The following is a 24,670-nucleotide window of genomic DNA, read 5'->3' on the forward strand; positions in this document are numbered from 1 at the left end:
ATGGGGTGATACTGTACTTTGTGAGACTTGATTTTTTTAAACTACTAGTGTTCCAATCTTTGAACATGGTATGTATTTCTATTTATTTAGATTTTCTTTCCTTTCTTTCTGCAATATTTTGAAGTTTTATGTGTGGAAGTTTTGTACGTATTTTGTTAGGTTTATTTCTAAGTACTTTAAACATTTTAGGTGCATAATTCAGAGGCATTAAGCACACATGCATTGTTATGCAACCATCATCACATCTCTCTTGAACATTTTCATCTTTCCAAATTAAAACTCTATATCCATTAAACAATAACCACCCTCATTTCCACCCTCCCCAGCCCTTGACAATCACCATTGTTTTCTTTCTATAGTTTGACTACTCCTCCATATATTTTTAATGTTATTGTAAATGATGTTTGAAAAAAATTTCATTTGCTAATTGTTGCTCAAATGTAAAAATATAATTGATTATATTGACCTTATGTGACTTTATGAAATCCATATTAATTTTTATAGTTTTTAAATATATTCATTAGAATTTTCTATGATGTTGTTCTGTCATCTATGACTGAAGACAGTTTTATTTCTTCGTTTCTAATCTGTCAGCTATTTATCTATCTATCTACCATCTCTCCTCTATCTATCTCCTTTTTGTAATGATTAGGACTTTCATGGTGATGTTGGGTAGAAAATGTAAGAGCAGATATCTTTTTCTTATATCTATGGGGAAAATATTCCTTCAGATCAGGTGAGATCAGATCAGTTGCTCAGTCGTGTCCGATTCTTTGCGACCCCATGAATCACAGCATGCCAGGCCTCCCTGTCCATCACCAACTCCCGGAGTTCACTCAGACTCACGTCCGTTGAGTCAGTAATGCCATCCAGCCATCTCATCTTCTGTCGTCCCCTTCTCCTCCTGCCCCCAATCCCTCCCAGCATCAGAGTCTTTTCCAGTGAGTCAACTCTTCTCATGAGGTGGCCAAAGTACTGGAGTTTCAGCTTTAGCATCATTCCTTCCAAAGAAATGCCAGGGCTGATCTCCTTCAGAATGGACTGGTTGGCTCTCCTTGCAGTCCAAGGGACTCTCAAGAGTCTTCTCCAACACCACAGTTCAAAAGCATCAATTCTTCAGCACTCAGCTTTCTTCACAGTCCAACTCTCACATCCATGCATGACCACAGGAAAAACCATAGCCTTGACTAGACGAACAAGTAAGAAATTCATTGTGACTTTCTCATAGATGCCTTTTTATTAGAATGACAAAGTTATTTTCTTTGTTGAAAGTTTTGAAAATGAATGAGTATTGGTTTTGTCAACTGCCTTTTTTATATTAGGGCTTCTCTGGTGGCTCACATGGTAAAGAGTCTGCCTGCAATGCGGGAGACTGGGGTTTGATCCCTGAGTTCGATCCCTGTGTTGGGAAGATCCCTTGGAGAAGGAAATGGCAACCCACTCCAGTATTCTTGCTTGGAAAATCCCATGGATGGAGGAGCCTGGCGGGCTACAGTCCATGGGGTCACAAAGAGTCGGACAGGACTGAGCAACTAAGACTTTTTTATATTAACTGAAATTAATACATGGTTTCTCTCTTTGACTCTGTGTTTCCAGTAATTGTTTTTTAAATGTTTTTTAAATGAAGTAACTTTGTGCTCCTGGGTTAACCCACTTTGGCTCACTCCCATTTCTATATTGTCTTTTATTTTGCTCAGTCTAGTTAGCTAGTGTTTAGTGGACCCTGTTGCCTTTTTGATCAGGAGGTCTACTGGCCTATAATGTCCTTGGAGCATACTTGTCAACTGTTTGTATCTAGGTACGTTTGCCTTGTGAGATGAACTAGAAAGTACATCTTACTCTTTATCTTCTGAAAGAGTTTATTTAAAATTGCTGAAGTTTCTTTTTTAAATACTAGATAGAATTCACCAGTTTCTTTTATTTTGGACTGGAGTTTTAATCATGGGAAGGTTTCTGATTACAACTGCAAGTTCTCCAAGAGATTTGGGGCTAATCTGAGTTTTTATTCCTATTTGTACTTATTTTGGTATATTGTCATTTATCATCTTTTTCTAAATTGTCCGGTATGTTCATTTATTTGTTCATAAATTTCTTATTATCATTAACATTCAAAGTCTTTGGTGAGTCCCCTTGTGCATTCCTGGTGTTGGTAATGTATGCTTTCTTTTAATCAGTTTTTTCTCAGTGTTAGCCCTTTCACTTTTCACTTTCTTGCACTGGAGAAGGAAATGGTAACCCACTCCAGTGTTCTTGCCTGGAGAATCCCAGGGACCGGGGAGCCTGGTGGGCTGCCGTCTATGGGGTCACACAGAGTCGGACACGACTGAAGTGACTTAGCAGCAGCAGCAGCAGCGATTTCATTAATTTTTGAAGAATCAACTTTTGGCTTTATTGATTTTTTTATTGTTTGTTTTCTATTTTATTGATTTCCTCTCTCACCATTAGTATTTGCTTCTAATTACTTCAGGTTCAACTTGACATTCTTTTTCCAACTTCTTAAGGTGTAAAATCTTATCTGGAGTGGGGTGCCATTGCCTTCTCCAAATTTAAGCATTCGAGGCTATGAAGTTCTCTCTTAATTACTCTTTTAGCTACATTCCACAATTTGGGGTATCCTGTTTTCATTTCTCATATTTTATGTTTTCTCATTCCATTTAAAATACTATTTAATTTTTCTTACATTTTCTTTTTTGAGCACAAAGGTTATTTAGAAGTGTGCTACTTAATTTCCAAACAGTTGGAGAAGTTATAAATGTATTTTTGTTATTGGTTTCTAACTTAATTCTGTGTAATCAGAAATTTATGGTTTCACTTTTTAAAATTTATTGTGAGTTATTTTATGAAAAGCATATGGCCTGTGTGGGTGAACTGCCATGTACGCTGACACATGTATGCTGTCTTATTGGGTATATTGTTCTACAGATATCCAAGGGTCAAGGGGGTGTTAGTGTTTCTGTTGTTTCTTCACTAAATTTTGCCTGCCTCAGTTAATTGCTGAGAGACAGGTATTAAAATTTCCAACTGTAATTATGGATTTTTCTGTTTTGTCCTCTAGTTCTGTTAATTCTGAAACTCTGATAATTAGGTTCATTCATGTTATGTCTCTTGGTTAATAGGCCCTTTTATTTGAAAGATATTTTTGCTGAGTATAGAATTCCAGATTCACATTTCATTTTTCTCTGCTAGTACACTGAAGCTGTCATTCTCCCATTTTCTGTTTTGCATTGTTTCTGATGAGCAATCAGCCATTAGTTTTTATTTCCTCCCTTTTCTGTTTATCCTAAGTTTTTAGCAAGTTGACTGTGATATCAGCAGTCATGGTTTCCTTTGTATTTATTCTGCTCAATTTTCACGTACATTCTTTAATTGGTGTTACTTGTATTTTAATCAAATTTGGGGAAATTTTGGCTATCATTTCTTCAAACCTTTCCCCCCAACTCTGTGTATCTCCCTTTTCCTCCTGGAATTTGATTGTATGTGTTAGATCTCCTGTACTTTCCTATAACTTACTAAAGCTCTATTTAATTTTTTGTAGATCTTTATGTCTCTGTTTCAGTTTGGAAATTTTCCATTGACCTGTCAAGTTGACCAATTTTTTTTCTAATTTTATCCAATCTGTTGTTAGTATCATACCATAAATGTTTTATTGGAGATCATATATTTTAGTTCTTCTAGTTGATTCTTTTACAGTTTCCATCTCTCCTGAGATTACTAATATCTTCATTATACTTTCTTTTGTACATTGTTTACCATACTTTTGGTTCCTTAAAGTCCTGGTCTTCTAAGTCTAACATCTGGGTTTGTTTCTCTTGACCATAGGTTATATTTTCTTGTCTCCTCACATGCGTTCACAGGTGATTTTTTATTGTACACCAGACATTGTGGTTTATACTCTAGATTTTGTCATCTCCTTCTGAAAAGTGTTTTGTTACATCAACTTACTAGGTTACTAGCAGGTCATCTGAAGCTTATGGAGTTTAGGATCCATTTTTGTTAAAGATGTTGCTTCCTCTGCTTTCCTCAAGCAGGAAGCCTATTTATCACAGACAAACAGACCTTCTCATAATAACAGTAACAATTATGAAATTATTTAACCAGTTTTAACGAAAAAAATTGGGGGGAAAAGTTACCTTCCTACACAATTTGTAACTACCTTTGAGTTTTGGTCTTGGTTACTTTTCAACCTCAAAGGAGTCTGATGCAGCTGCTGCTAAGTCACTTCAGTCATGTCCGACCCTGTGTGACCCCATAGACAGCAGCCCACCAGGCTCCTCTGCCCCTGGGATTCTCCAGGCAAGAATACTGGAGTGGGTTGCCATTTCCTTCTCCAATGCATGAAAGTGAAAAGTGAAAGTCAAGTCGCTCAGTCATGCCCGACTCTTCGAGACTCCATGGACTGTAGCCCACCAGGCTCCTCCGTCCATGGGATTTTCCAGGCAAGAGTACTGGAGTGGGTTGCCATACTTTCCTTTAAAGATTATTCATTGTTTATAACAAGGAATTTTTGTAAGCTTTTCTTCAAACCAGTTTTTGTTTCTAGCAGGTACCATTACAGGGAAGGTGCTGAAGTGGCCCACCATCTCCTAATCCCTTTGTAAAGAAGTCTTTTCTATCACAGTAGAATGATTCCTTTTTCTTTTTCTTCCCAGTCTCCAACTACCTTCCCGTAGCTTTTTTTTTTAACCTAAGATTGTAGTTATTTCTGTGTCTCTCCTCCTCTACTATGAACTTGTTGCTATAAAGGTTTCCTCTTCATCTGTGCTATTAGTGCCTGGTGGCATCAGGAAAGAAGGAGATTTCCAAAACTGAGTTTCTATCATATTGATGTTCTGAGATTTGGTGAGCATGCTTGTTTCACTGGTGTGGTTTAAGGGATTTTACAGAAGACAGCTTCTGTGTCAGCACTTTTCTTTGGTCTCTGAATGACCGGTTTTACAGCCTTTCTGCAGCTCTGTCACTCTTCAGAGGACCCAAACAATGCCAGGTAAAAATAAGACAGAACTGTTTGAGACCTACAAGTAATTCTCACTTGTTCTCCCAAAATTCAGAAGCCTGGGGGATGTCACTGTCCAAACGTTTCTGTTTGTGTTTCTGGATGTTCTCTAAAATTCAGATTAGAAGCCCATGGAAATAAGGGGACCAGTCAGAATGGCTGCGATCCAAAAGTCTACAAGCAATAAATGCTGGAGAGGGCGTGGAGAAAAGGGAACCCTCTTACACTGTTGGTGGGAATGCAAACTAGTACAGCCACTATGGAAAACAGTGTGGAGATTCCTTAAAAACCTGGAAATAGAACTGCCTTATGACCCAGCAATCCCACTGCTGGGCATACACACTGAGGAAACCAGAATTGAAAGAGACACGTGTACCCCACTGTTCATTGCAGCACTGTTTATAATAGCCAGGACATGGAAGCAACCTAGATGTCCATCAGCAGATGAATGGATAAGAAAGCTGTGGTACATATACATAATGGAGTATTATTCAGCCATTAAAAAGAATACATTTGAATCAGTTCTAATGAGGTGGATGAAACTGGAGCCTAATATACAGAGTGAAGTAAGCCAGAAAGAAATACACCAATCCAGTATACTAATGCATATATATGGAATTTAGAAAGATGGTAACAATAACCCTGTATACGAGACAGCAAAAGAGACACTGATGTATAGAACAGTCTTTTGGACTCTGTGGGAGAGGGAGAGGGTGGGATGATTTGAGAGAATGGTATTGAAACTTGTATAATATCATATATGAAACGAGTCACCAGTCCAGGTTCAATGCACGATACTGGATGCTCCGGGCTGGTGCACTGGGACGACCCAGAGGGATGGTACGGGGAGGGAGGAGGGAGGAGGGTTCAGGATGGGGAACACGTGTATACCTGTGGCAGATTCATGTTGATATATGGCAAAACCAATACAATATTGTAAAGTTAAAAAATAAAAAGAAAAAAAAAATAAGGGGGCTGTGGTCCCAGTGTGATGCCCTTAAGCCCCGTCTCAGTGTGTCTTGCCTGTACCCTTGTTGCTTCACCAATCTTGTGGGCACGTGACCAGTGGCCAAAGAGAAGCCCACAGTGATAGACCAGGCTTTCTAGTCCCTGACTCTTGAGGCAGAGAAAGGAAAAGACTCGTTCTTGTGGGGTCACCCAAGGGACCAACTGAATAAAATCTCGTATCCTCTGTAGCTGCTGCTGCTGCTGCTAAGTCACTTCAGTCGTGTCCGACTCTGTGCGACCCCATAGATGGCAGCCCACCAGGCTCCCCCGTCCCTGGGATTCTCCAGGCAAGAACGCTGGAATGGGTTGCCATTTTCCTTCTCCAAGGCAAGAAAGTGAAAGATGAAAGTGAAGTTGCTCAGTCGTGTCCGACTCTTAGCGACCCCATGGGCTGCAGCCTACCAGGCTCCTCCATCCATGGGATTTTCCAGGCAAGAGTACTGGAGTGGGGTGCCATTGCCTTCTCCGATCCTCTGTAGAGCTGACTTTAATAAGAAAATGCACATCTTAATGCTTCTCCTGGCATAGCAGGCAAGCGCCCTAAACCCAGTCTGCAAACGGTGACATGGAACTCGAACACCAGGGCAAAGTTGACTTGTACTTGTGTTTCTTTATTTGGCAAGTGTAGGCATTAGTTTTAGTTTAATCAGCAGTTAACGCCAGCTCACAAAGAGAGAGAGAGAGGTGGGTTGGGTGTGTATTGTTAGCACATGTGCTTGCCTATTTAAACGATGTTTAAGGAATTCTTGACCCAAAGAAATAATGGCCCATGAGCTTGAAAGAAAGGGCACCCGGCTCTCACTGACACCAGAATCGCCTGTTTTAGATTATTTATGGCTCCAAGTTCTTTTCTTTGAAAAAGAGATTTTCTTCAGGGGCCAGGAAGACAGCAAACGAGGGAGAGAGCCAGAGGCAGCTGAAGAGACTGTGTCCTGCCAGACCCATTGTCTCCACTGTCACAAGCGTCCGGAGTTTCCATTTGTGAGAAAGCTAAGATAGGGATTCTTAAGTCCATTTGGTGAATTTGGACACAACCCAGATTTCACTGGGGGATGGTTTAAATCAATGTAGGGTGGATGACAGGTGGGGGGCTTATGGCAGGTTGCAGATTTGCTGGAAAGCAAGCAGATCACAGGCCTGAGGCTCCTGCTGAAGCTTGTTGTGGGAGCACAACACCCCATGTGCTCCACAGTGGACGGCAGCCCTGATATATGTGCTTTAGCCCACTTTTACTGTCTCCTTGGAGCATCCTCAGGGTCACTTTAAAAAGCATCTATCTGCTTAGAATGACTGACCTCATCGGCCAAAGGCAGGACTAACAGGTTTTACTGAAAATAATTTAGCACAGACTCCAAAGGGACGTGTACAGGCTATTCCCTCCAGGCTGGGAAGGTTGGACTGTGGGGCAAGAGGGAGGGCTGTGCTTGTGAGAGTTTCCTTCTGTGTCCCCCATATTTGTACACATGGTCTGTGCTGTGGAGCAATGATGAGGTCACTCCTCTGTCGTGTAATGAGCACTTCTGACTGCACAAACTCTTTGAGGTCTGCCTGCCTCTTTGGCATCCTCTCCATTGCCTTTCTCCATTTGAAAGAATTCTCTCCTATCGCTTAATAGTAGAACACAGTTTCCAAATGGTCATCATCTTCATAGAAGCCTTGCTTGCAAACAATGGAAGTTAATAGAGGTGTAATGTTTCCAATGTAGTTTAAGACCAAGACGGAACACATCGACTGTTAATATTCTGTGTGTATTTGAACATAGGCATGAACATGTACACACCTATGTGTATGCTTCATGTTTTTCAATCCATCTTTCATACTCAACTAGTCCTTCATACTCAACTAGTTCCATTCCCCCACCCTCTCACCCTGCCTTAGAGATGCTGATTTTTTTTTTTTTAATGAATAAGCTCTATAGTTTAGGTCAATTTTAAATTCACAGAAAAATTGAACAGAAAGTATAGAGAAAGCTCAGGTACTCGTTCCCCCCATCTCCACATACAATTTTCGCTATCAGTGACGTCTTGTGTTAGTATGGTGCATTTGTTACAGTTTATAAGCCAGTTCAGTTCAGTTCAGTTGCTCAGTCATGTCCGGCTCTTTGCGACCCCATGGACTGCAGCACGCCAGGCTTCCCTGTCCATCACCAACTCCCAGAGTTTACTCAAACTCATGTCCATTGAGTCAGTGATGCCATCCAACCATCTCATCCTCTGTCATCCCCTTCTCCTCCTGCCTTCAATCTTTCCCAGCATCAGGGTCTTTTCAAATGAGTCAGCTTTTCGCATCAGGTGGCCAAAGTATTGGACTTTCAGCTTCAACATCAGTCCTTCCAATGAATATTCAGGACTGATTTCCTTTAGGATGGACTGGTTGAATCTCCTTGCAGTCCAAGGGACTCTCAAGAGTCTTCTCCAACACCACAGCTGTAAACCAGTCAGTATTGATACATTATTATTAACTGAAGTCAGGAGGATCCCCTGGAGGTGGGCATGGCAACCCACTCCAGTATTCTTGCCTGGAGAATCCCATGGACAGAGGAGCCTGGCCAGGCTATAGTCCATGGGGTTACAAAGAGTCGGACATGACTGAAGTGGCTGAGCAGTAGCAGCATGATTTACGATAAGCTTCATTCACTCTTGGTGTTGCATGTTCTCTGGTTTGCACGAATGTATAATAACATGTATCCACCATTAAAGTATCATTCAGAGTAGATCCACTGCCCTAAAAGTCTCCTGTTTTCCTATTCACCAACCCCCACCACCAACCCTTTGGCATTCATCTATGTTCTTACTGCTCCATAATTTTGCTTCTTCTAGAGTGTCATAGAATTGGGATCATACAGTATGCATGCAGCCATTTCAGACTGACTTCATTCACTTAGTAACATGCATTTAAGTTGCCTCCATGTTTTTTTTTTTTTTTTTCATATCTTTTCTTGATCGCTCTTTTCTTTTCAGGGCTGAGTAATATTCTATTGCCTGGATGTGCCATAGTTTATTCATTCACTATGGACATTTTGGTTGCTTCCAAGTTTTGGCAGTTATGGATTAAGCTGCTATAAATGTCTGTGTGTGTGTTTTTGTGGGCTTCCCAGATGGTGCAGTAGTAAAGAATCTACCTGCCAATGCAGGAGACACAGAGATATGGGTTCAATCCTTGGGTTGGGAAGATCCCCTGGAATAGGAAATGGCAACCCACTCCAATAGTCTTGCCTTGGAAATCCCATGGACAGAGGAGCCTGGCAGGCTACAGTCCATGGAGTTGAAAAGAGTCAGACATGACTGAACACACACACATAGATTTTTGTTTGGACAGAAGTTTTCAGTGCATTCAGGTAGATGCCAAGGGACAAGATGGCTAGCTCACCAGATGCTGGATTTAACAAGAAAAAAAAAATCCTTGGGGATAATTTCAGTGTGCTCATGGATCATGTGTTTTTCCCAGAGACGACTACCATGAGGATGGATTCTGCCAGCCGTACCGGGGAATTGCCTGTGCGCGTTTCATTGGGAACCGGACCATTTATGTGGACTCTCTTCAGATGCAGGGGGAGATTGAAAACCGAATCACAGGTAGGAGTGCAGTCCTTTGTTCTGAGACACTGAGCATGCATGCAGCTGCCTGTCGCCCCGCTGGTGTGTTTTCAGTCTCATTTGTGTATTTTGTCCCTTACAGCCATGGCCAGTGAATCCTTGTGCCATGTCTCCTGCAAGAGAAAATCAGAGGCCTTTATCAGAAGTGGTTGCAGTTTATCCTAAAATATTCCTATTTGTGTATGCAAATTAGCAAGCGCAGTCTGCTTGGAGTGGACCAACGCGCTGACTGCAGTCAGGCGAGCGGTTCCCAAGCCGCGCCGTCTTGTTTCCCTCCACTAGCCACACGGCCAGGCCAGCACCTGTGATGTTCAGTCTTGGTTCTGCCTTTCCTAGCTCTTGTGCCTTCTCAGAGTTACAAGGATCCTGGCTTGGGTACAAAGTACCTGGGCCAGATTTTAGGTATTGGGGACAGAGGTTCCAGGCCATCAGCTGTACCCTAGGGACATTGCAGTGAACTCAGACCCCCATCGGCCCTTGGTTTCTGGGCACAGTCAGGTCTTTGGTTACCTGCCCCCCTCCCCCCCGTATGAAAAGTGGTTCAGATCCTTTAGGAGTGAACATGCTCGTTTTCCGTCATATAAGAAGTTGATGTTAAGAACTTCCTGGGGGAAACTCCTTAAGAAGTGAGAAAATGAATTAAACCAAGACTCTGAAAAGCCCTCCCCACCACGGCTCTGCTCTCCTCACAAACCCCCACATTTTCTCCTTAGACTCTAAGGAGAATCTGGTGAAGATGGCAGGTGTCCCAGTTGAACTAGGTTCTCTGCACAGTGATTCTTGACCCAGGCTGATCCCTGATGTGGGCTCCCTGGAGATTCTGGAGGGATTTGCAGAGGGGCTGGCAAAGCACTGCCCTGTAAGGGTACAAAGGAGGACCCCAGGTAGAAACTCATGCAAGTGTCACTGAATGTTCTTCTAAGTCCAATTTGACCCTGGCTTTGTCTTTCGCCCTCAGTCTGGAGGGTCTAAGGTCTAACCTGCCTGGCCCATGGCTACAGAGACCCCTGAGGACACGGTCAGGTGTCCAGTGAGAAATGGAAGGGCAGTAATGGGACTCCGAGATCCTGGAAGGTGCTGTATTGGTCCAGTGGGCACATGTTTTGAACTTGTTTGTATCTCTCATTGGAAAAGCTCCCTATGCCATTTAAAGCAGAACTTCTTGAACTTTATGATCACAACCCATAGTATAAAGTATATTTTACATCGTGACTTAGTATCCATATATATCTGCTTCATAGAACTGAAATGGGTTACAGGAAACAACATTTGCTTTAACAAAGGCAGTGCAAGCTAATTTTTCCCTTCAGTTTTATTTCATTAATGAAAAAACTTGGTTCCAGCCTTAATATAAACCATGCACTCTGACATCCTCTGTTCCATTCTCATCATCGTTTAAAATACCAGCCACAGACTCCAGAATTAATTGTGTATCCCACTAATTAGCAAACACTGATTCAAGTCACAGGGCTGTCTCTCTGTTGTCTCTTCAGGAAGTTTAAAGGATAACAACTCAGATATCTAAGCAGACTCATGCTATAGCATTTTTTTTAAAGATAAAAGTTTAGAAGGAGGGTTCTCTAGATTTATGTATTTTTGAAAATGTAAATGTGAAGTTGCTCTAGACTGACTGATGGTTTAGAAACTATGTTGGTTGTGGAGACAGTCTGTTTGAAGAGAATGCTTGTCAGAACGAGTTCCAGGGACACTGGAAGCTTCCCAGAAATGAGCCCCAGAACCATCAAAGTGATGTGCTGGATGTAAACAAAAACAAGCACATGGGTTGTTGGCTCTCTGTGATGCCTAGAACCATCTTTCAGAAATAAGTCCTCACGTGATGGGCTCTGGGACGGGGAGAGGAGCAGTCCTGTAAGGGGCGGCCTTCACATCCTCTTAGTTGATAGCCCCGAAGCAATGCCACCTCTGGCTTTCTTAGGCCTTTCGCTGCCTGGGGGTAGAGGTCAAAACTGGTGACAGATCTTCTGGGAGTCAGTTGTCAGCTCACATGAGGAGACTGAACTGGGTTCAAACCCAGTTCACCAGCCAACCCTAAGAGACCCTGCACCTCAACCTCTTACCTGTCTGTTCTGCAATTTTAATATTGGCCAGAAGGGACGGAAGGCTAAGGATGACATGACGAACATGCTACAGAGTTCCCAGCACCCAGTGCTGCGTGCGGTGCATGGAGACAGCCTATTACCAGAGCCCCCTGGACCAAAGCGGCTGTTTACCTCCTGCGCTATTTTATAGGCTCCACGTGGGTTTCCATTTCCCAAAGTGTGGCCTCAACAAATCACTTGACAGATAGAGACCCAGGTACAGAAAGGACTGAGTGACTGCCAGTCCTGTGGTAAATGAAAAGGCTGGGCCAGAACGGGGCTCCCATGCCAGCTCACCTAACCCAGTGCCAGCCATGGGTACCTTGCTGGGTCTTTGGAGGGAAATGGGTGCCAGCAGTGCCACCTGCTGGCCGCACTAGGCACGGCACTACAGGTGACGGGTGGAGCTGAAGTGTCCCAAGGACCAAATTCCAACCTCTCTAGGTTCTCTCGCCTTCTCTCAGCAGGGAGTATAGGCACAGGAACCTCTCTTTCTCTAGCTGGCCAGGGTCAGATCCTTATAATCAGGTCCTACACAGGTCAAAGTGGGGTGGGCACAGATGGGGCAGCTGATGCTTTCCTTTGAGTGCTGACTGCCACAACCCGGAGGAGAGGGCCCTGGAGTGCACACCTTCCCTCCTGCCACTGGCAACTCTGCTCCCATCCACCTGCCCAGACTTGGTCTCTGCAGCCCCCACCCCTTTCCTTTGTCCATGCAGGTGTCAGTTCTTCCCATCAAGCCCCACCCTGTGATGTCTCGCCCCTAAAAGCAAGCCAGCCACTCCAGCAAGCTCCAGACACTCCTGTGATGGCTTGCTTCTCTGCTCTCCTTCACAAAGCCCTGCCACTCTCCCCGCTTTGAACCTCCTCTGGTTGTTTCTGGGCTCTCCCCAGACTCCACCGGAAGGAATCCCCACTATCCACTCCCATTGTCATGGACTCCTTCTTGGGCCACAGGTCACAGGGCTGGTTGTTCATCTTTCTGGCTCTCTGTGTTCATACCCTGGGTCGTCCACTCCTTGGCCAGGCCTCCGTTCTGCACGCAGGCTCCAAGATGTCAGGAAGACCAAAGCTCCGACCTTATGCCTCTTCTCCAACCTCTCCTTCTAGAAGCCACTCAGCCCGTGGCTTCGCCTACCACCAACTGGCAGAGCCGGTTCATAACAGGACCTTAGGAAGTGGTTTTGGGTCTGGTACCAGAATCTTTCTGCCTTGGAAGTAGTATCTAGGTGGATGAGATCTGTGGCCCGGTTTTCCTCCTTTCTTGTTTCATTTTTGATGTTCGAAAGGGAAGCCCTAGGACCAGGGCCTTTCTATGTCAGTTGCAAATCTGGGCGGCCCATGTGCTCCCTGGGGTGCTGCTCTCCTGAGAGCCACTCTGGGCCAGCAGAAGGCAAGCCGGAGGGCTGGGGGTGGGGCACAGATGAGAGATGGGGGCCAGGGTGCCGGGCAGGGTCGAGGGCCTGGACCGAAGATGGGACCCGGGGCGCTGGGCAGGGGTGGCCGTGCAGGGTGTTTGCCCCGAAGCAGGACCCACCCCACCCTAACTCTGACCTCGCCTCCTCCGCAGCCGCCTTCACCATGATCGGCACCTCCACACACCTGTCAGACCAGTGCTCGCAGTTCGCCATCCCGTCCTTCTGCCACTTTGTGTTCCCTCTGTGCGACGCGCGCTCCCGGGCGCCCAAGCCGCGCGAACTGTGCCGGGACGAGTGCGAGGTGCTGGAGAGCGACCTGTGCCGCCAGGAGTACACGATCGCGCGCTCCAACCCGCTCATCCTCATGCGGCTGCAGCTGCCCAAGTGCGAGGCACTGCCCATGCCTGAGAGCCCCGACGCCGCCAACTGCATGCGCATTGGCATCCCAGCCGAGAGGCTGGGCCGCTGTGAGTCCCCACGCGTCCTCCTCCAGGACCTGGGTCCTGCCTCTTAGAACCTGGGGACCCCATTCCAGCCGTCCAGGAAAGTCCCACAGACCCGCTCCATTCCGGTAGGGCAGCCCCGGGGTGCAGACTCCCTGTCATCTAGTTGCCGGCGCACAGCCCTCCTGACGCTGCCTGTCTGTGGATCCCCAATAAGTCACTCTACCCCAGTGAGCCGCACACTTAGCTTCTCCGACAGGAGGACTCTGGGCCTACCGCCAAGAAAGGAGCTTAGGGGAAAACAGCCCCCTTCCAAGCCTTCCCTGTGGTGCACAAGCATCTCTCAGCCCCTGACTGAGGATGATGGTGCTCCTTGAGAGGAGCCGACCCAGAAAAGAGGTCGACTTCCTCCCAGACTTGGGAAATATTCACTTCCTTGGTGAGGCTGGAGTTCCCTAGAGCAGCAGGGCTCCTCACCAGGTGGCCAGAGCCTGGTCTCCAGACCCACTGCACCATCCAAAGCCTGGCACCTCAGCTGACATCATGAACCTCCTGGCAAGTTGCTTAAATATCAGTTTCCTCATATTACACCATGATAATAACTACTGACCTCAGGAGCTGGAATGAAGATTAAATGAGTTAATATTTAGAGAGTGCTTAACACAGTGCCTGCACACAACAAGCACAGTGTAACTGGTATTCAACAAACACACATGCCAGGTGCGACTCAAAGTGACCCTGGGTCTCCTCTGGGAGTGGAGTGGGCTCCCAGGGAAGCTGGGGCTCTGCTCACAGCAGGCTGAGCCCCGTCCTCACTGAGTTTGGGGGCCAGGTCTGGAAGTTTCTCATCCCTCCTGTATAGTTTGGTTTTGTTTCTAATGCAAGTGAACGTGAGGTTAGGGTTGACATCGTCATTGTAGAGGGGGGGTGCCTGCTATTTCAGGGTCATAAACTTCTGACCAGGTTCTTCCCCACATATGTCCCTGGTGCATCCATCTATTTAATTTGTGGGCTTGAGGACTTCTTTTCTTGGAAGTTACCTCCAATCCCTTGGTCTTTTGGAAATTCCGATTTGGCGAAGTGGTTTGGTTATTACTTTTTGGAATAGTTGAAGACAGGTGCTCCCTGGACCCACAGAAGAGGGCTGCTTCCTCTTAACTTTCAGGCCTCCTGACAAACCTTCTCTCTCAGACCATCAGTGCTACAATGGCTCAGGCACGGATTACAGAGGGACGGCGAGCACCACCAAGTCGGGGCACCAGTGCCAGCCGTGGGCCCTGCAGCACCCCCACAGCCACCACCTGACAAGCACCGACTTCCCGGAGCTCGGAGGGGGGCATGCCTACTGCCGGAACCCCGGAGGGCAGATGGAAGGCCCCTGGTGCTTCACGCAGAATAAAAACGTACGCATGGAACTGTGTGACGTACCCTCTTGTAGTATGTATTCTCTCTTTTTTTTAAAATGTTGACTGGGGGGTGTACTTTGTGATGACATGGTACCAGGAGGCTGGTAGCTCTGGGATTCCCCCACCCACCGTGTTTCACCACCATGATTATTTGTTTTATGTAAAGTTGTGGCTGGTTATAAAAGTAATACCTGGTCATTACAGGCCTTTTTAAATTATAGAAGAAAAAAAAAACTAAAGAAGAATGTGCAAATCACCTCTAGTTTCACCACTCAGCAGAGACTGCTGTTTACATTTGGGGGCCCTTCCGTCATTCCATGTGTGGTCCTGGGATATTCAGTTTGGCATCTTGTTTCTCAATGAACACTGTCAAGCATTTCCCACTGTTAGTGAAAATGCTTCCCATTACAATTACAACCAGCTTCTGAGACCAGCATCCGTGCTTGGGGCGCAGCCTCCTGTTCCTCCTCCCTCACCTCCCACTCTGCTCAACTGTTTCACGTAGACTTAGCAGAGTGAGGAGAAAATAGAACTTAAATCTCTTGTTTTCCCCGAAGTTTCTCTCTTAAATTATGACTAGAAGAAAAGTGTGTAGTTCATGGTTGCAAATTTTACAGACGTCGTTATCTCTGGGCTTGCCAGGTGGTTCAGTGGTAAAGAATCCGCCTGCCAACTCAGGAGCCACAGGGGATGTGGGTTCAGTTTCTGGGTTGGGAAGACCCCCTGGAGAAGGAAATGGCAACGCACTCCAGTATTCTTACCTGGAGAATCCCATGGACAGAGGAGCCTGGCGGGCCACAGTCTCAAAGAGTTGGACATGACTGAAGTGACTTAGCATACTTGCAAGATGTTTTTACAGTGAGCAGTTATTATTTTTGTAATTAAAATTTAATCAAGAGATAAAGAAATATGTATGTTCTTTCCTCTGGCAATGCCACAGGAATTTTACTTTGCAGAAATATTTGCACTGAAACAGGCAGAAATGCAAGGGTATTTGTTGCAGAATCACTTCTGAGAGCTAAATAAACAGGCAGTTGTTCACCAACAGGGGATGAGGCAGCAGTTCATCTGTGCCACGGGACAGTGTGCAGTTTTTGATGAATGGCTGGCACTGTGTGTTCTTCAAGAAACATAGTCTGGTATATTGTGTTGTTGTTGCTTAGTTGCTAATTTGCGTTCAACTCTTTTGTGACCCCAGGACTGTAGCCCGCCAGGTTCCTCTGTCCATGATATTTCCCAGGCAAAAATACTGGAATGGGCTGCCATTTCCTCCTCCAGGCAATCTTCCCAACCCAGGGAACGAACTTGCATCTCCTGCACTGGCAGGCAGATTCTTTACCACTGAGCCACCAGGGAAGCCCTTCTGGTCTAGTATATTATTCTAACCACAAAACCAGGAGCAGGAAAATATGGATAATATGATTCTATTTTAAATGAGCTCTATTTAAATTCTATTCTTAAAAACTGTATGAGCTGCTTCTTCTATTTCAAATTAGTTGAATATTGGTTTATTCATGGATATTATTTCATGTTCAACTTAAATATATACATCAAAAAATAAGTGAATACCAACCTGTTAGCGATGGTATGAAGTGAAAAGTGTGCATGCTCAGTTGTGTCTGACGTGACCCAGTGGACTGTAGTGCCAGGCTCCTCTGCCCATGGAATTTTCCAGTCAAGAATATTAGAGTGGATTGCCATTTCCAAATTACCTATTAAGAATATTCAATTTTCTCTAATACTATAATTATTAATAAGCGTGTATTCTGTTAGTGATTTTTTAAAGATAATGATAAAATAAATGGATATACAAAACTATGGATAGTGCTCACATCTCATCTTGGCTTGAGGATCATGAAATTTCCCTCCTAGACCTTAATTAGGAAAAATGACCCAGAATCTCCACTGCTCCTGAGGCTTTGAGAACATCTGTCTCCAGAGTGGGACCAGGAGGGTTTTGTGGGTGGTTGTATTTGATTTTTATCTTCTTTTGGAGACAAGGGAACAAGACTGGGTTTGGGACAGTGCTGGTGATAGTGGTGATTTTTAGAACTGAGTTAGCTCTTTAAGGGACCATGTGGACCAGAAACCACTTGTTTGCTTTCTGATGGAAAGCTCATTACCACTGGTTATAGGGAAGCCCAAGTTCCTGGGTAATTATTCACAAGGTTAAGATGAAAACTGCTGGGGGCATTCGGGGCGGGGCTTTGGAAAACATGCTTCCGCATCACAGAGAAGAAGCCTTAACTCTCCCTCAGAGGGCAGCACCGAGGTGCTTCAGCCTTGCGGCCCAATGCCCTCTGTGCTTTCTGTGAGTCCTGTAGGGGTAGACTGTGCGTTGCTCTTCACCATAGAGGGGAAAAAAGAGAGAGGGGGGGGGGAAAAAAGAGAGAGAGTAAAGAAAAGAAAGAAAAACGTCCTGAAGCCTCAGTGTTTGTACATCTTACCTGTTGTTTTTCAAGAGTTTGTGTACCCCTGCTGCATATTGTTGGGTTAAACCCGTTGGCTGCCAGTGCTCTTTTAAATCATGTGCATTTTTAATGATTGCCTTTTAAGAATATATGTTCATTGTACAAACATGAGGAAAACCCTAAAATGTTGAATGAAGTCAAGGATCATGTCTAATCCCAATATCCAGTTCCTTTCACTGAGGATCAGCATGACACTTGTGTTTCATCAAGTTTAGTCAACTCATCAAGTTCAGTCAACATGAAAAGGTCAGAGCATCCATGTCCAACAGGATTCAAGTTAGGAAGCACCGTGTTGGTGGTGACTGCTACTGTAAGACCTTTAGAGTCCGTTGTTTGTGCTCTGCGTTCTGAGTTGCTCCCCTGGCAGGGAGTTCTAGGTCATGCCTCACATGGTGTGCATTTTGGGGTACACAATGTTTTTTGAGGTTTGGTTTGTAATTTTGTCCCTTCATGCAGCTTACATAACTATCTGCTAGTGCTTAAATATTTTAGTTGGAGGTGGGAGTGGGCTGGTGGAGAACTCTGAGTTGAAAAGGGCGGGTACTTTCAGAAAAACCATGGATGCCTTGCTGTTCACAGGTCCCCAGGACAGCAGCAGGATGGGAATTCTGTACATCTTGGTTCCAAGCATCGCCATTCCCCTTGTCATCGCGTGCCTTTTCTTCTTGGTCTGCATGTGCCGGAATAAACAGAAGGCTTCTGCCTCTACACCACAGCGGCGGCAGCTGATGGCCTCGCCCAGCCAGGATGTGGAAATGCCTCTTATCAACCAGCACAAGCAGGTCTCTGTGCCAGTATTTGTTTAAAGAGGCTGCTCCCCCAGGCTTAACCTCTACCTGGAGATTGGTTACCCCCAGTACTCACTTTCTTAATTTGCTTGATTCACAACACATGATTCTTTTAAACTGGCCTTCTTTTTGTCCTTTCTTCTATAAAATATCCTGGGACATTTGCTTCCTTAGGAAATATATGGCAGGTGAGTTTGGAATTCACTGTTTTGCCTCGACAGAGACCTGCGCTATTATCACAGGCTGGGAATGGGCTTTCCTCATTCTGCAGTGCTTCAGCTGCCCCCTCAGGAGGACACACAAAAGAGGGGCTCAGATTGCCCCCACAACTAGAGGGTCGAATATGGCGTTTTTAAGGAATGAGGGCCTGTTTTCTGGTCAGTTTGGGGTTGGGCTGACTTTGTTTTGTTTTTCAGGGAAGAACAGAGCAACAGTCCTATAGAGGTGGTAGTAGGGACAGGTCACCCCTAACCTGGCTCCTAGGATGGTGAGAACGAACTGAAATGTGTAGCACAGGAGAAGGTTTCCCCAAGCTCACCCAGCCTCAGTGAAGGGGCATTTACATTACTTGCAAGTTTTGGGGAAAAATCATTTCAATCTGGGCTTTGAAGTGGAGGACGCTGGACTTATTCAGTTCTATAGCCAGGCATCACTGAATTTTTGCAGGGGGTGGCAGGGTGGAAGGGGGTTTAGCAGGTGAGGACACAGATTCCCCTGGGTTCAGACAGCCTCTGAGGACAGGGCTGGGCACACAGAAGGGGCAGGAAGTTGTAGAGGCTGAGAGATGCAAGACTTGAATCAATTTCACCAGTGTGGTGCCTCTGTCACATGGCATCTAATGAAGAGTCTAGTCAAGAGGAAGCAGCAAGACAGGCCCTTTGAGGTGCATCTGGAGAGCAGCTGGCCTGAACTCTAAAAATGACTCAGATCGTGGGAAGCACACCTCAGGGTTCAAGAGAAATAGACGTCAGGGCCTTGCTGATGAGTAGAAGCGGCTGGGCCTGTTGGTGGGCACATAGCAGGGAGCAGCAGCCAAGGCCCTCAGTGGGGGACACAGCTGAGAGAGTGTCCTGGGACAGCTGGAGCTCAGCGTGCACACACCCACCCTCACCCACACACTTTATGATGCTTTCTTGAGGTGGCAGCATTGTTTGCAGCCTGGTTGGGACCATTTGAAGGTTTCAGGCAGTCCCTGCACATTTAAGAGCAGAGAGCAGTGTGTGATGCAGGCTGAAACTGAGCCTGGTGGGCCAGGGAGTGGCTCTAGGAGCCCCCGCCCGACCCCTTCTCCAGCTGTCTGGCTCTGCCTTCTGGTGTCTTGGTGGCAGAAATGTTTCACTGGGGCTTTTCTTCTTGGCAGGCCAAACTCAAGGAGATCAGCTTGTCCACCGTGAGGTTCATGGAGGAGCTTGGGGAGGGCCGGTTCGGGAAGGTCTACAAAGGCCATCTGTTTGGCCCGGCGCCGGGTGAGCAGACCCAGGCCGTGGCCATCAAGACACTGAAGGACAAAGCGGAGGGTCCGCTCCGGGAGGAGTTCCGGCACGAGGCCCTGCTGCGGGCGCGGCTGCAGCACCCCAACATCGTCTGCCTGCTGGGGGTGGTGACCAAGGACCAACCCCTGAGCATGATCTTCAGCTATTGCCCACACGGTGACCTGCACGAGTTCCTGGTCATGCGCTCACCGCATTCGGACGTGGGCAGCACAGACGACGACCGCACAGTGAAGTCCGCCCTGGAGCCCCCAGACTTCGTGCATGTAGTGGCGCAGATCGCCGCGGGCATGGAGTACCTGTCCAGCCACCACGTGGTCCACAAAGACCTGGCCACCCGCAACGTCCTGGTGTATGACAAGCTGACCGTGAAGATCTCGGACTTGGGGCTCTTCCGCGAAGTGTACTCGGCAGACTACTACAAGCTGACGGGCAGCGCGCTGCTCCCCATCCGCTGGATGTCCCCCGAGGCCATCATGTACGGCAAGTTTTCAGTGGACTCGGACATCTGGTCCTACGGTGTGGTCCTGTGGGAGGTGTTCAGCTATGGCCTGCAGCCCTACTGCGGCCACTCCAACCAGGACGTGGTGGAGATGGTCCGGAGCCGGCAGGTGCTGCCCTGCCCGGACGACTGCCCCGCCTGGGTGTATGCGCTGATGATCGAGTGCTGGCACGAGTTCCCCAGCCGCCGGCCTCGCTTCAAGGACATCCACAGCCGGCTGCGCGCCTGGGGCAACCTGTCCACCTACAACAGTTCGGCCCAGACCTCGGGCGCCAGCAACGCCACGCAGACCAGCTCACTGAGCACCAGCCCGGTCAGCAACGTCAGCAACGCCCGCTACGGGGGACCCAAGCAGAAGGCCCAGCCCTTCCCGCAGCCCCAGTTCATCCCCATGAAGGGCCAGATCAGACCCATGGTGCCCCCTCCCCAGCTCTACATCCCGGTCAACGGGTACCAGCCGGTGCCGGCCTATGGGGCCTACCTGCCCAACTTTTACCCGGTCCAGATCCCAATGCAGATGGCCCCGCAGCAGGTGCCTGCCCAGATGGTCCCCAAGCCCGGCTCCCATCACAGCGGCAGCGGCTCCACCAGCACGGGGTACGTCACCACAGCGCCTTCCAATACATCGGTGGCGGACAGGGCAGCCCTGCTCTCGGAGGGCACTGAGGATGCGCAGAATGTCCCGGAAGACGTGGCCCAGAGCCCCGTGCAGGAAGCTGAGGAGGAGGAGGACGGCTCAGTCCCTGAGACCGAGCTGCTGGGAGACAACGACACTCTGCAGATGGGCGAGGCCGAGGTCCAGCTGGAAGCCTGAGGGCCATGGGGCCGTTGGGCACTGAGCGGACAGACACGGGCCTCGGGTGGAGGGCAGCCCAGGAACCGCTGAGCTGGAGGGCAGCCTCCCTGTGCCAGGTCCTCCTCTGCAGTCCTCTTGCGCACAGAGCCGCGCTGTGCCCACCTGTTTGGTTGGAGGGTCTTTTGGCCAATGGCTCCTGACCAGGCGAGGGTAGTAATCCCGCAGGACACATGGTGACTCCCAGTGCCACCTACATTTCCCCGGAGGTCGACATCAGTGAGCAGCGCTTGTGCTTTGAAGGAAATTAGGTGACATCTTCTCTCCATACTGCCTATGGATTATGTCCAAACATTGGGAAAAAGCGGCCTGCGACAAGTTGGGACCTTGGGATTTGTGATGCCCAGCAGCTGGGCTGCAGGCTGAGGGTGGAGGAGGCTGCTTTGCTCTCTGCTGCCCTCACCTGCCGGTAACAGTCTCCCCTCACCCACCAAAGATGAACGGGAACAAGAAGTGGCCACCTGTCAGGGCCTGATGAGGAAGGGGCTCCTGCAATGGGAGTTCTGTATTAAAACGTTATGTGCCTTAAAAGAAACCCACATGAATTTGTATTCTTGTGAAATAATTTTTTAATTATCCTGCATGTGTATTTTGCCCAGTTTTCTGGAATTCAAGGGAAAGTGTTTTGGGGCCTTGGAATGTTACAGAGGAGGCAACATTGTACAGAGCACATTGTTATTTTTTTTTAGAATCCTGTACAGACCTTAAATGTAATTTATATGGTTTTTGTATGCCGTTTTCATTGAAGTATTTTGAGCTTAAAATGATGACTTCGTAATTTAACTGTTTACGTTACCCACGTTGGGATACCACCGGATTGTATTCTGGTTTGCTTGTGTTTGTACCATATGTAAGCGAGGTCCGTTCATTTCAGAGCTCCTGTGACAGAAGGCCCACAAGTACACTGCATCTGACACGCGGGATAGAGTTCACTTGTAACTCCCACACCTGGTGTACCCAATAAAGCGAAAGAGAAGGTTCAGTCGGCTCTGCAGGTCATGAGGATGTGAGGCAGTGGAGGTTGCTGGATGATGGAGACGCAGAATGGTGATGATTTGGGCTGCAGTTGGGGCTTGTCCGGGAGCAGCAACTTCATCTGAACGTGGATATATTATACGTTGGCAGATAAATGATGGGAACAGGTTGCATTGCTTTTCTTGGTAAAGTCTGTAGCAGGGATTAACTGCAGATGAGGTGAAGATGGTTTGGGGTTTTAAACCTCTCTCCTCCTGAGGTCCCAAAGCCCCTGCTATTTTTAGACCTGGAGTCTGGCGCTTCCCCAGGCCTGGAGCAGGGCTGGAGGGAGAGACAGTGAAGGAGACTAGGCCTCCTTCACCACCTGCCCGAAGCTGCCTGCCTTCCATCGTTGGTCAGCAGCGCAGCCAGCCGAGTTTCGGTATACCTGGACCAGGGTACCCCTGTGGGGTCAGTGGCTCCAGGGCTTCCAGTCAGGGGAGGGGTTGGATGAGGCCTGGGGATGCTTCTGCTGTCCAGCTAATGGCCCCTGCTGCCCCTCTCCCCTAGGTAGGTCCCCTTTACCTTGGCGTGGCCTGGGTGGTTTTCCATGTTTAATGGAGTGGGTCCACAACCCTAGGTTAAGCAAGGCTCAGCTAGGAATTCACTTCACATCCATGAGCAGTGGGCCTTTATCATACATCAGAACATCCGATGGAGCTTGTTACAAAACAAGCACTGCCCTACTTGCTCCTAGGCAAGTCTGGTTGGGGCCAAGAAAGTGCATTTCTAACAAGGGTCCAAAGTGTCCTGATGCTGAAAGCCTCTTAAGTACAGCACCTGGGTCTCCCTGGCTCTCTGGCACCTCAGGCCATCGTGGACACCCCTTGCTCCTCTGTTAGCATGATGATGCTGAGGGATATAGCCATGCACACAAACAAATAACATGTCTGAGTGTACATCCTGTGAATGTCTGGGAGCCCCCTGGAGCCTCTCTCCTGGCCAGTGTGGTCTGGATTGCATATTAGAAGAACCCAGGGCTACAGGGGGCTACTTCTCATTTCCACTGATCTGAAAGAGGAACTTCAGTTTATCTCTAATTTGGTACACCTGATGGTTTAACTGTTCCGTTGAGACCTAAGAATGAAAAATGGGAAATAGCCCTTTGGCTGCCCTGTCCGCAGACCTAGCCAGAGAGGCAAGCGGCTGCTTCAGTTTCCCGTCACTCAGCACCCAGACGTAAAGGCGGTGCTCGGGGCCATGGCCGGGACCACAGAGCGAGCAGCCAGGATTCTGCAGAAAGACACTTGGAGGGGTTTTTGGCAGAGTTGGGGAGGTTTTGATCTGGGGGATTTTTTGGCTCGAAATAAAATTTGTTTGTTACTGCATCTTTAGGAAGGTTATTGAGCATTTATAGTTGGTGCAGTTGAACAAAAGTGACTTAATTGGGATGTTCCAGAACAGATTTTAGAGCTAAGCTGCATAATTCAGATATATGTCACTCGTACTGTCCCACCTAGCCCCACGCCTGTTTACACCCACAAGAGGGAGATTTCCACACCAACTGAGTAAGGTCACATAAGTGTTCAGTTCAGTTCAGTTCAGTCGCTCAGTCGTGTCCAACTCTTTGCGACCCCATGAATCGCAGCATGCCAGGCCTCCCTGTCCATCACCAGCTCCCAGAGTTCACTCAAACTCATGTCCATCGAGTCAGTGATGCCATCCAGCCTACTCATCCTCTGTTGTCCCCTTCTTCTCCTGCCCCCAATCCCTCCCAGCATCAGGGTCTTTTCAAATGAGTCAACTTTTCACATGAGGTGGCCAAAGTACTGGAGTTTCAGCTTCAGCATCAGTCCTTCCAATGAACACCCAGGATTGATCTCCTTTAGGATGGACTGGTTGGATCTCCTTGCAGTCCAAGGGACTCTCAAGAGTCTTCTCCAACACCACAGTTCAAAAGCATCAATTCTTCAGCTCTCAAGCCATATAAAGCCACAATTACTTTGTACATGCATTTTTTTTTTTTTGTATACAGTACTTATTGAAACAGTCTGTCAGAGCAATGGCTAACTTTTCTGTGCTACCTTTAGGGTGCTTCACTCAATGTTACAGTTATATAACTCTTCCCACTAAATCAAGACAAACCTCTTGGGTCTCTCAACAGGGAAACATTTGTTTAAAAGTGTTCGCTTTGGAAGAATTCCACCTGTCAGTTCAGTATTGACAGCTGTTTTCAGTCAGTTTATGACTTTCTGATGGGAACTTAGAAAATCTTTTCTGAGATGAACTTTTCAGGAGAAGGCTGTATCAAAGTAAACTTGCATCAGACGACTAGCTCGATACCTAGCGGCTGGAAATCAGTGTGGCCTTTCCAGGTCAGAACTGTTCCACCCCCACCTCCTGTTTTTCCTTCATCAGTCCCTAAAGTCGTAGTAGACACTACTGCTGGAGTCTCTAGCAGTAGAGACTTGAGTGGAGACTTCAGTGGAGTAGAGACTTGAGTGGAGACTTTAGTCCCTAAAGTAGTAGAGACTATAAGTGTTTCTTGGCCTGGGACTTCATGGGTGCTCAGAAATTAGCTTTTGAAATAAGAGTAATGCTTTATTTACGTGGAGGAGGCCTGAATTTAGACTACCTGACACCCTCACT

At 47.1% G+C, this 24,670-nt stretch overlaps 1 protein-coding gene across 4 annotated transcripts in view; it reads left to right on the plus strand.

Annotated features, from left to right (window-relative positions):
• The window catches only part of ROR2 (ROR family WNT receptor 2), a 237,504-nt gene extending 215,455 nt beyond the window's left edge, over positions 1–22,049 (plus strand). For 2 of the 4 annotated variants that reach the window (XM_086315664.1, XM_086315663.1), the window contains 5 exons: positions 9,449–9,576; positions 13,267–13,581; positions 14,749–14,994; positions 18,014–18,216; positions 19,583–22,049. In XM_086315664.1, the coding sequence (XP_086171790.1) occupies positions 9,546–9,576; positions 13,267–13,581; positions 14,749–14,994; positions 18,014–18,216; positions 19,583–21,028 (2,241 nt within the window). In that variant the 5' untranslated portion in view covers positions 9,449–9,545 and the 3' untranslated portion in view covers positions 21,029–22,049. The remainder of the gene's footprint in view (positions 1–9,448; positions 9,577–13,266; positions 13,582–14,748; positions 14,995–18,013; positions 18,217–19,582) is intronic. The other 2 variants (XR_015131942.1, XM_086315665.1) reach the window with 2 other exon arrangements.
• Positions 22,050–24,670: the final 2,621 nt, after the last annotated feature.

This window comes from Bos grunniens, chromosome 8 (genome assembly GCF_055505025.1).
Source record: "Bos grunniens cultivar Pamir isolate PY7600 chromosome 8, Bosgru_T2T1.0, whole genome shotgun sequence".
Lineage (NCBI taxonomy): Eukaryota > Metazoa > Chordata > Mammalia > Artiodactyla > Bovidae > Bos > Bos grunniens.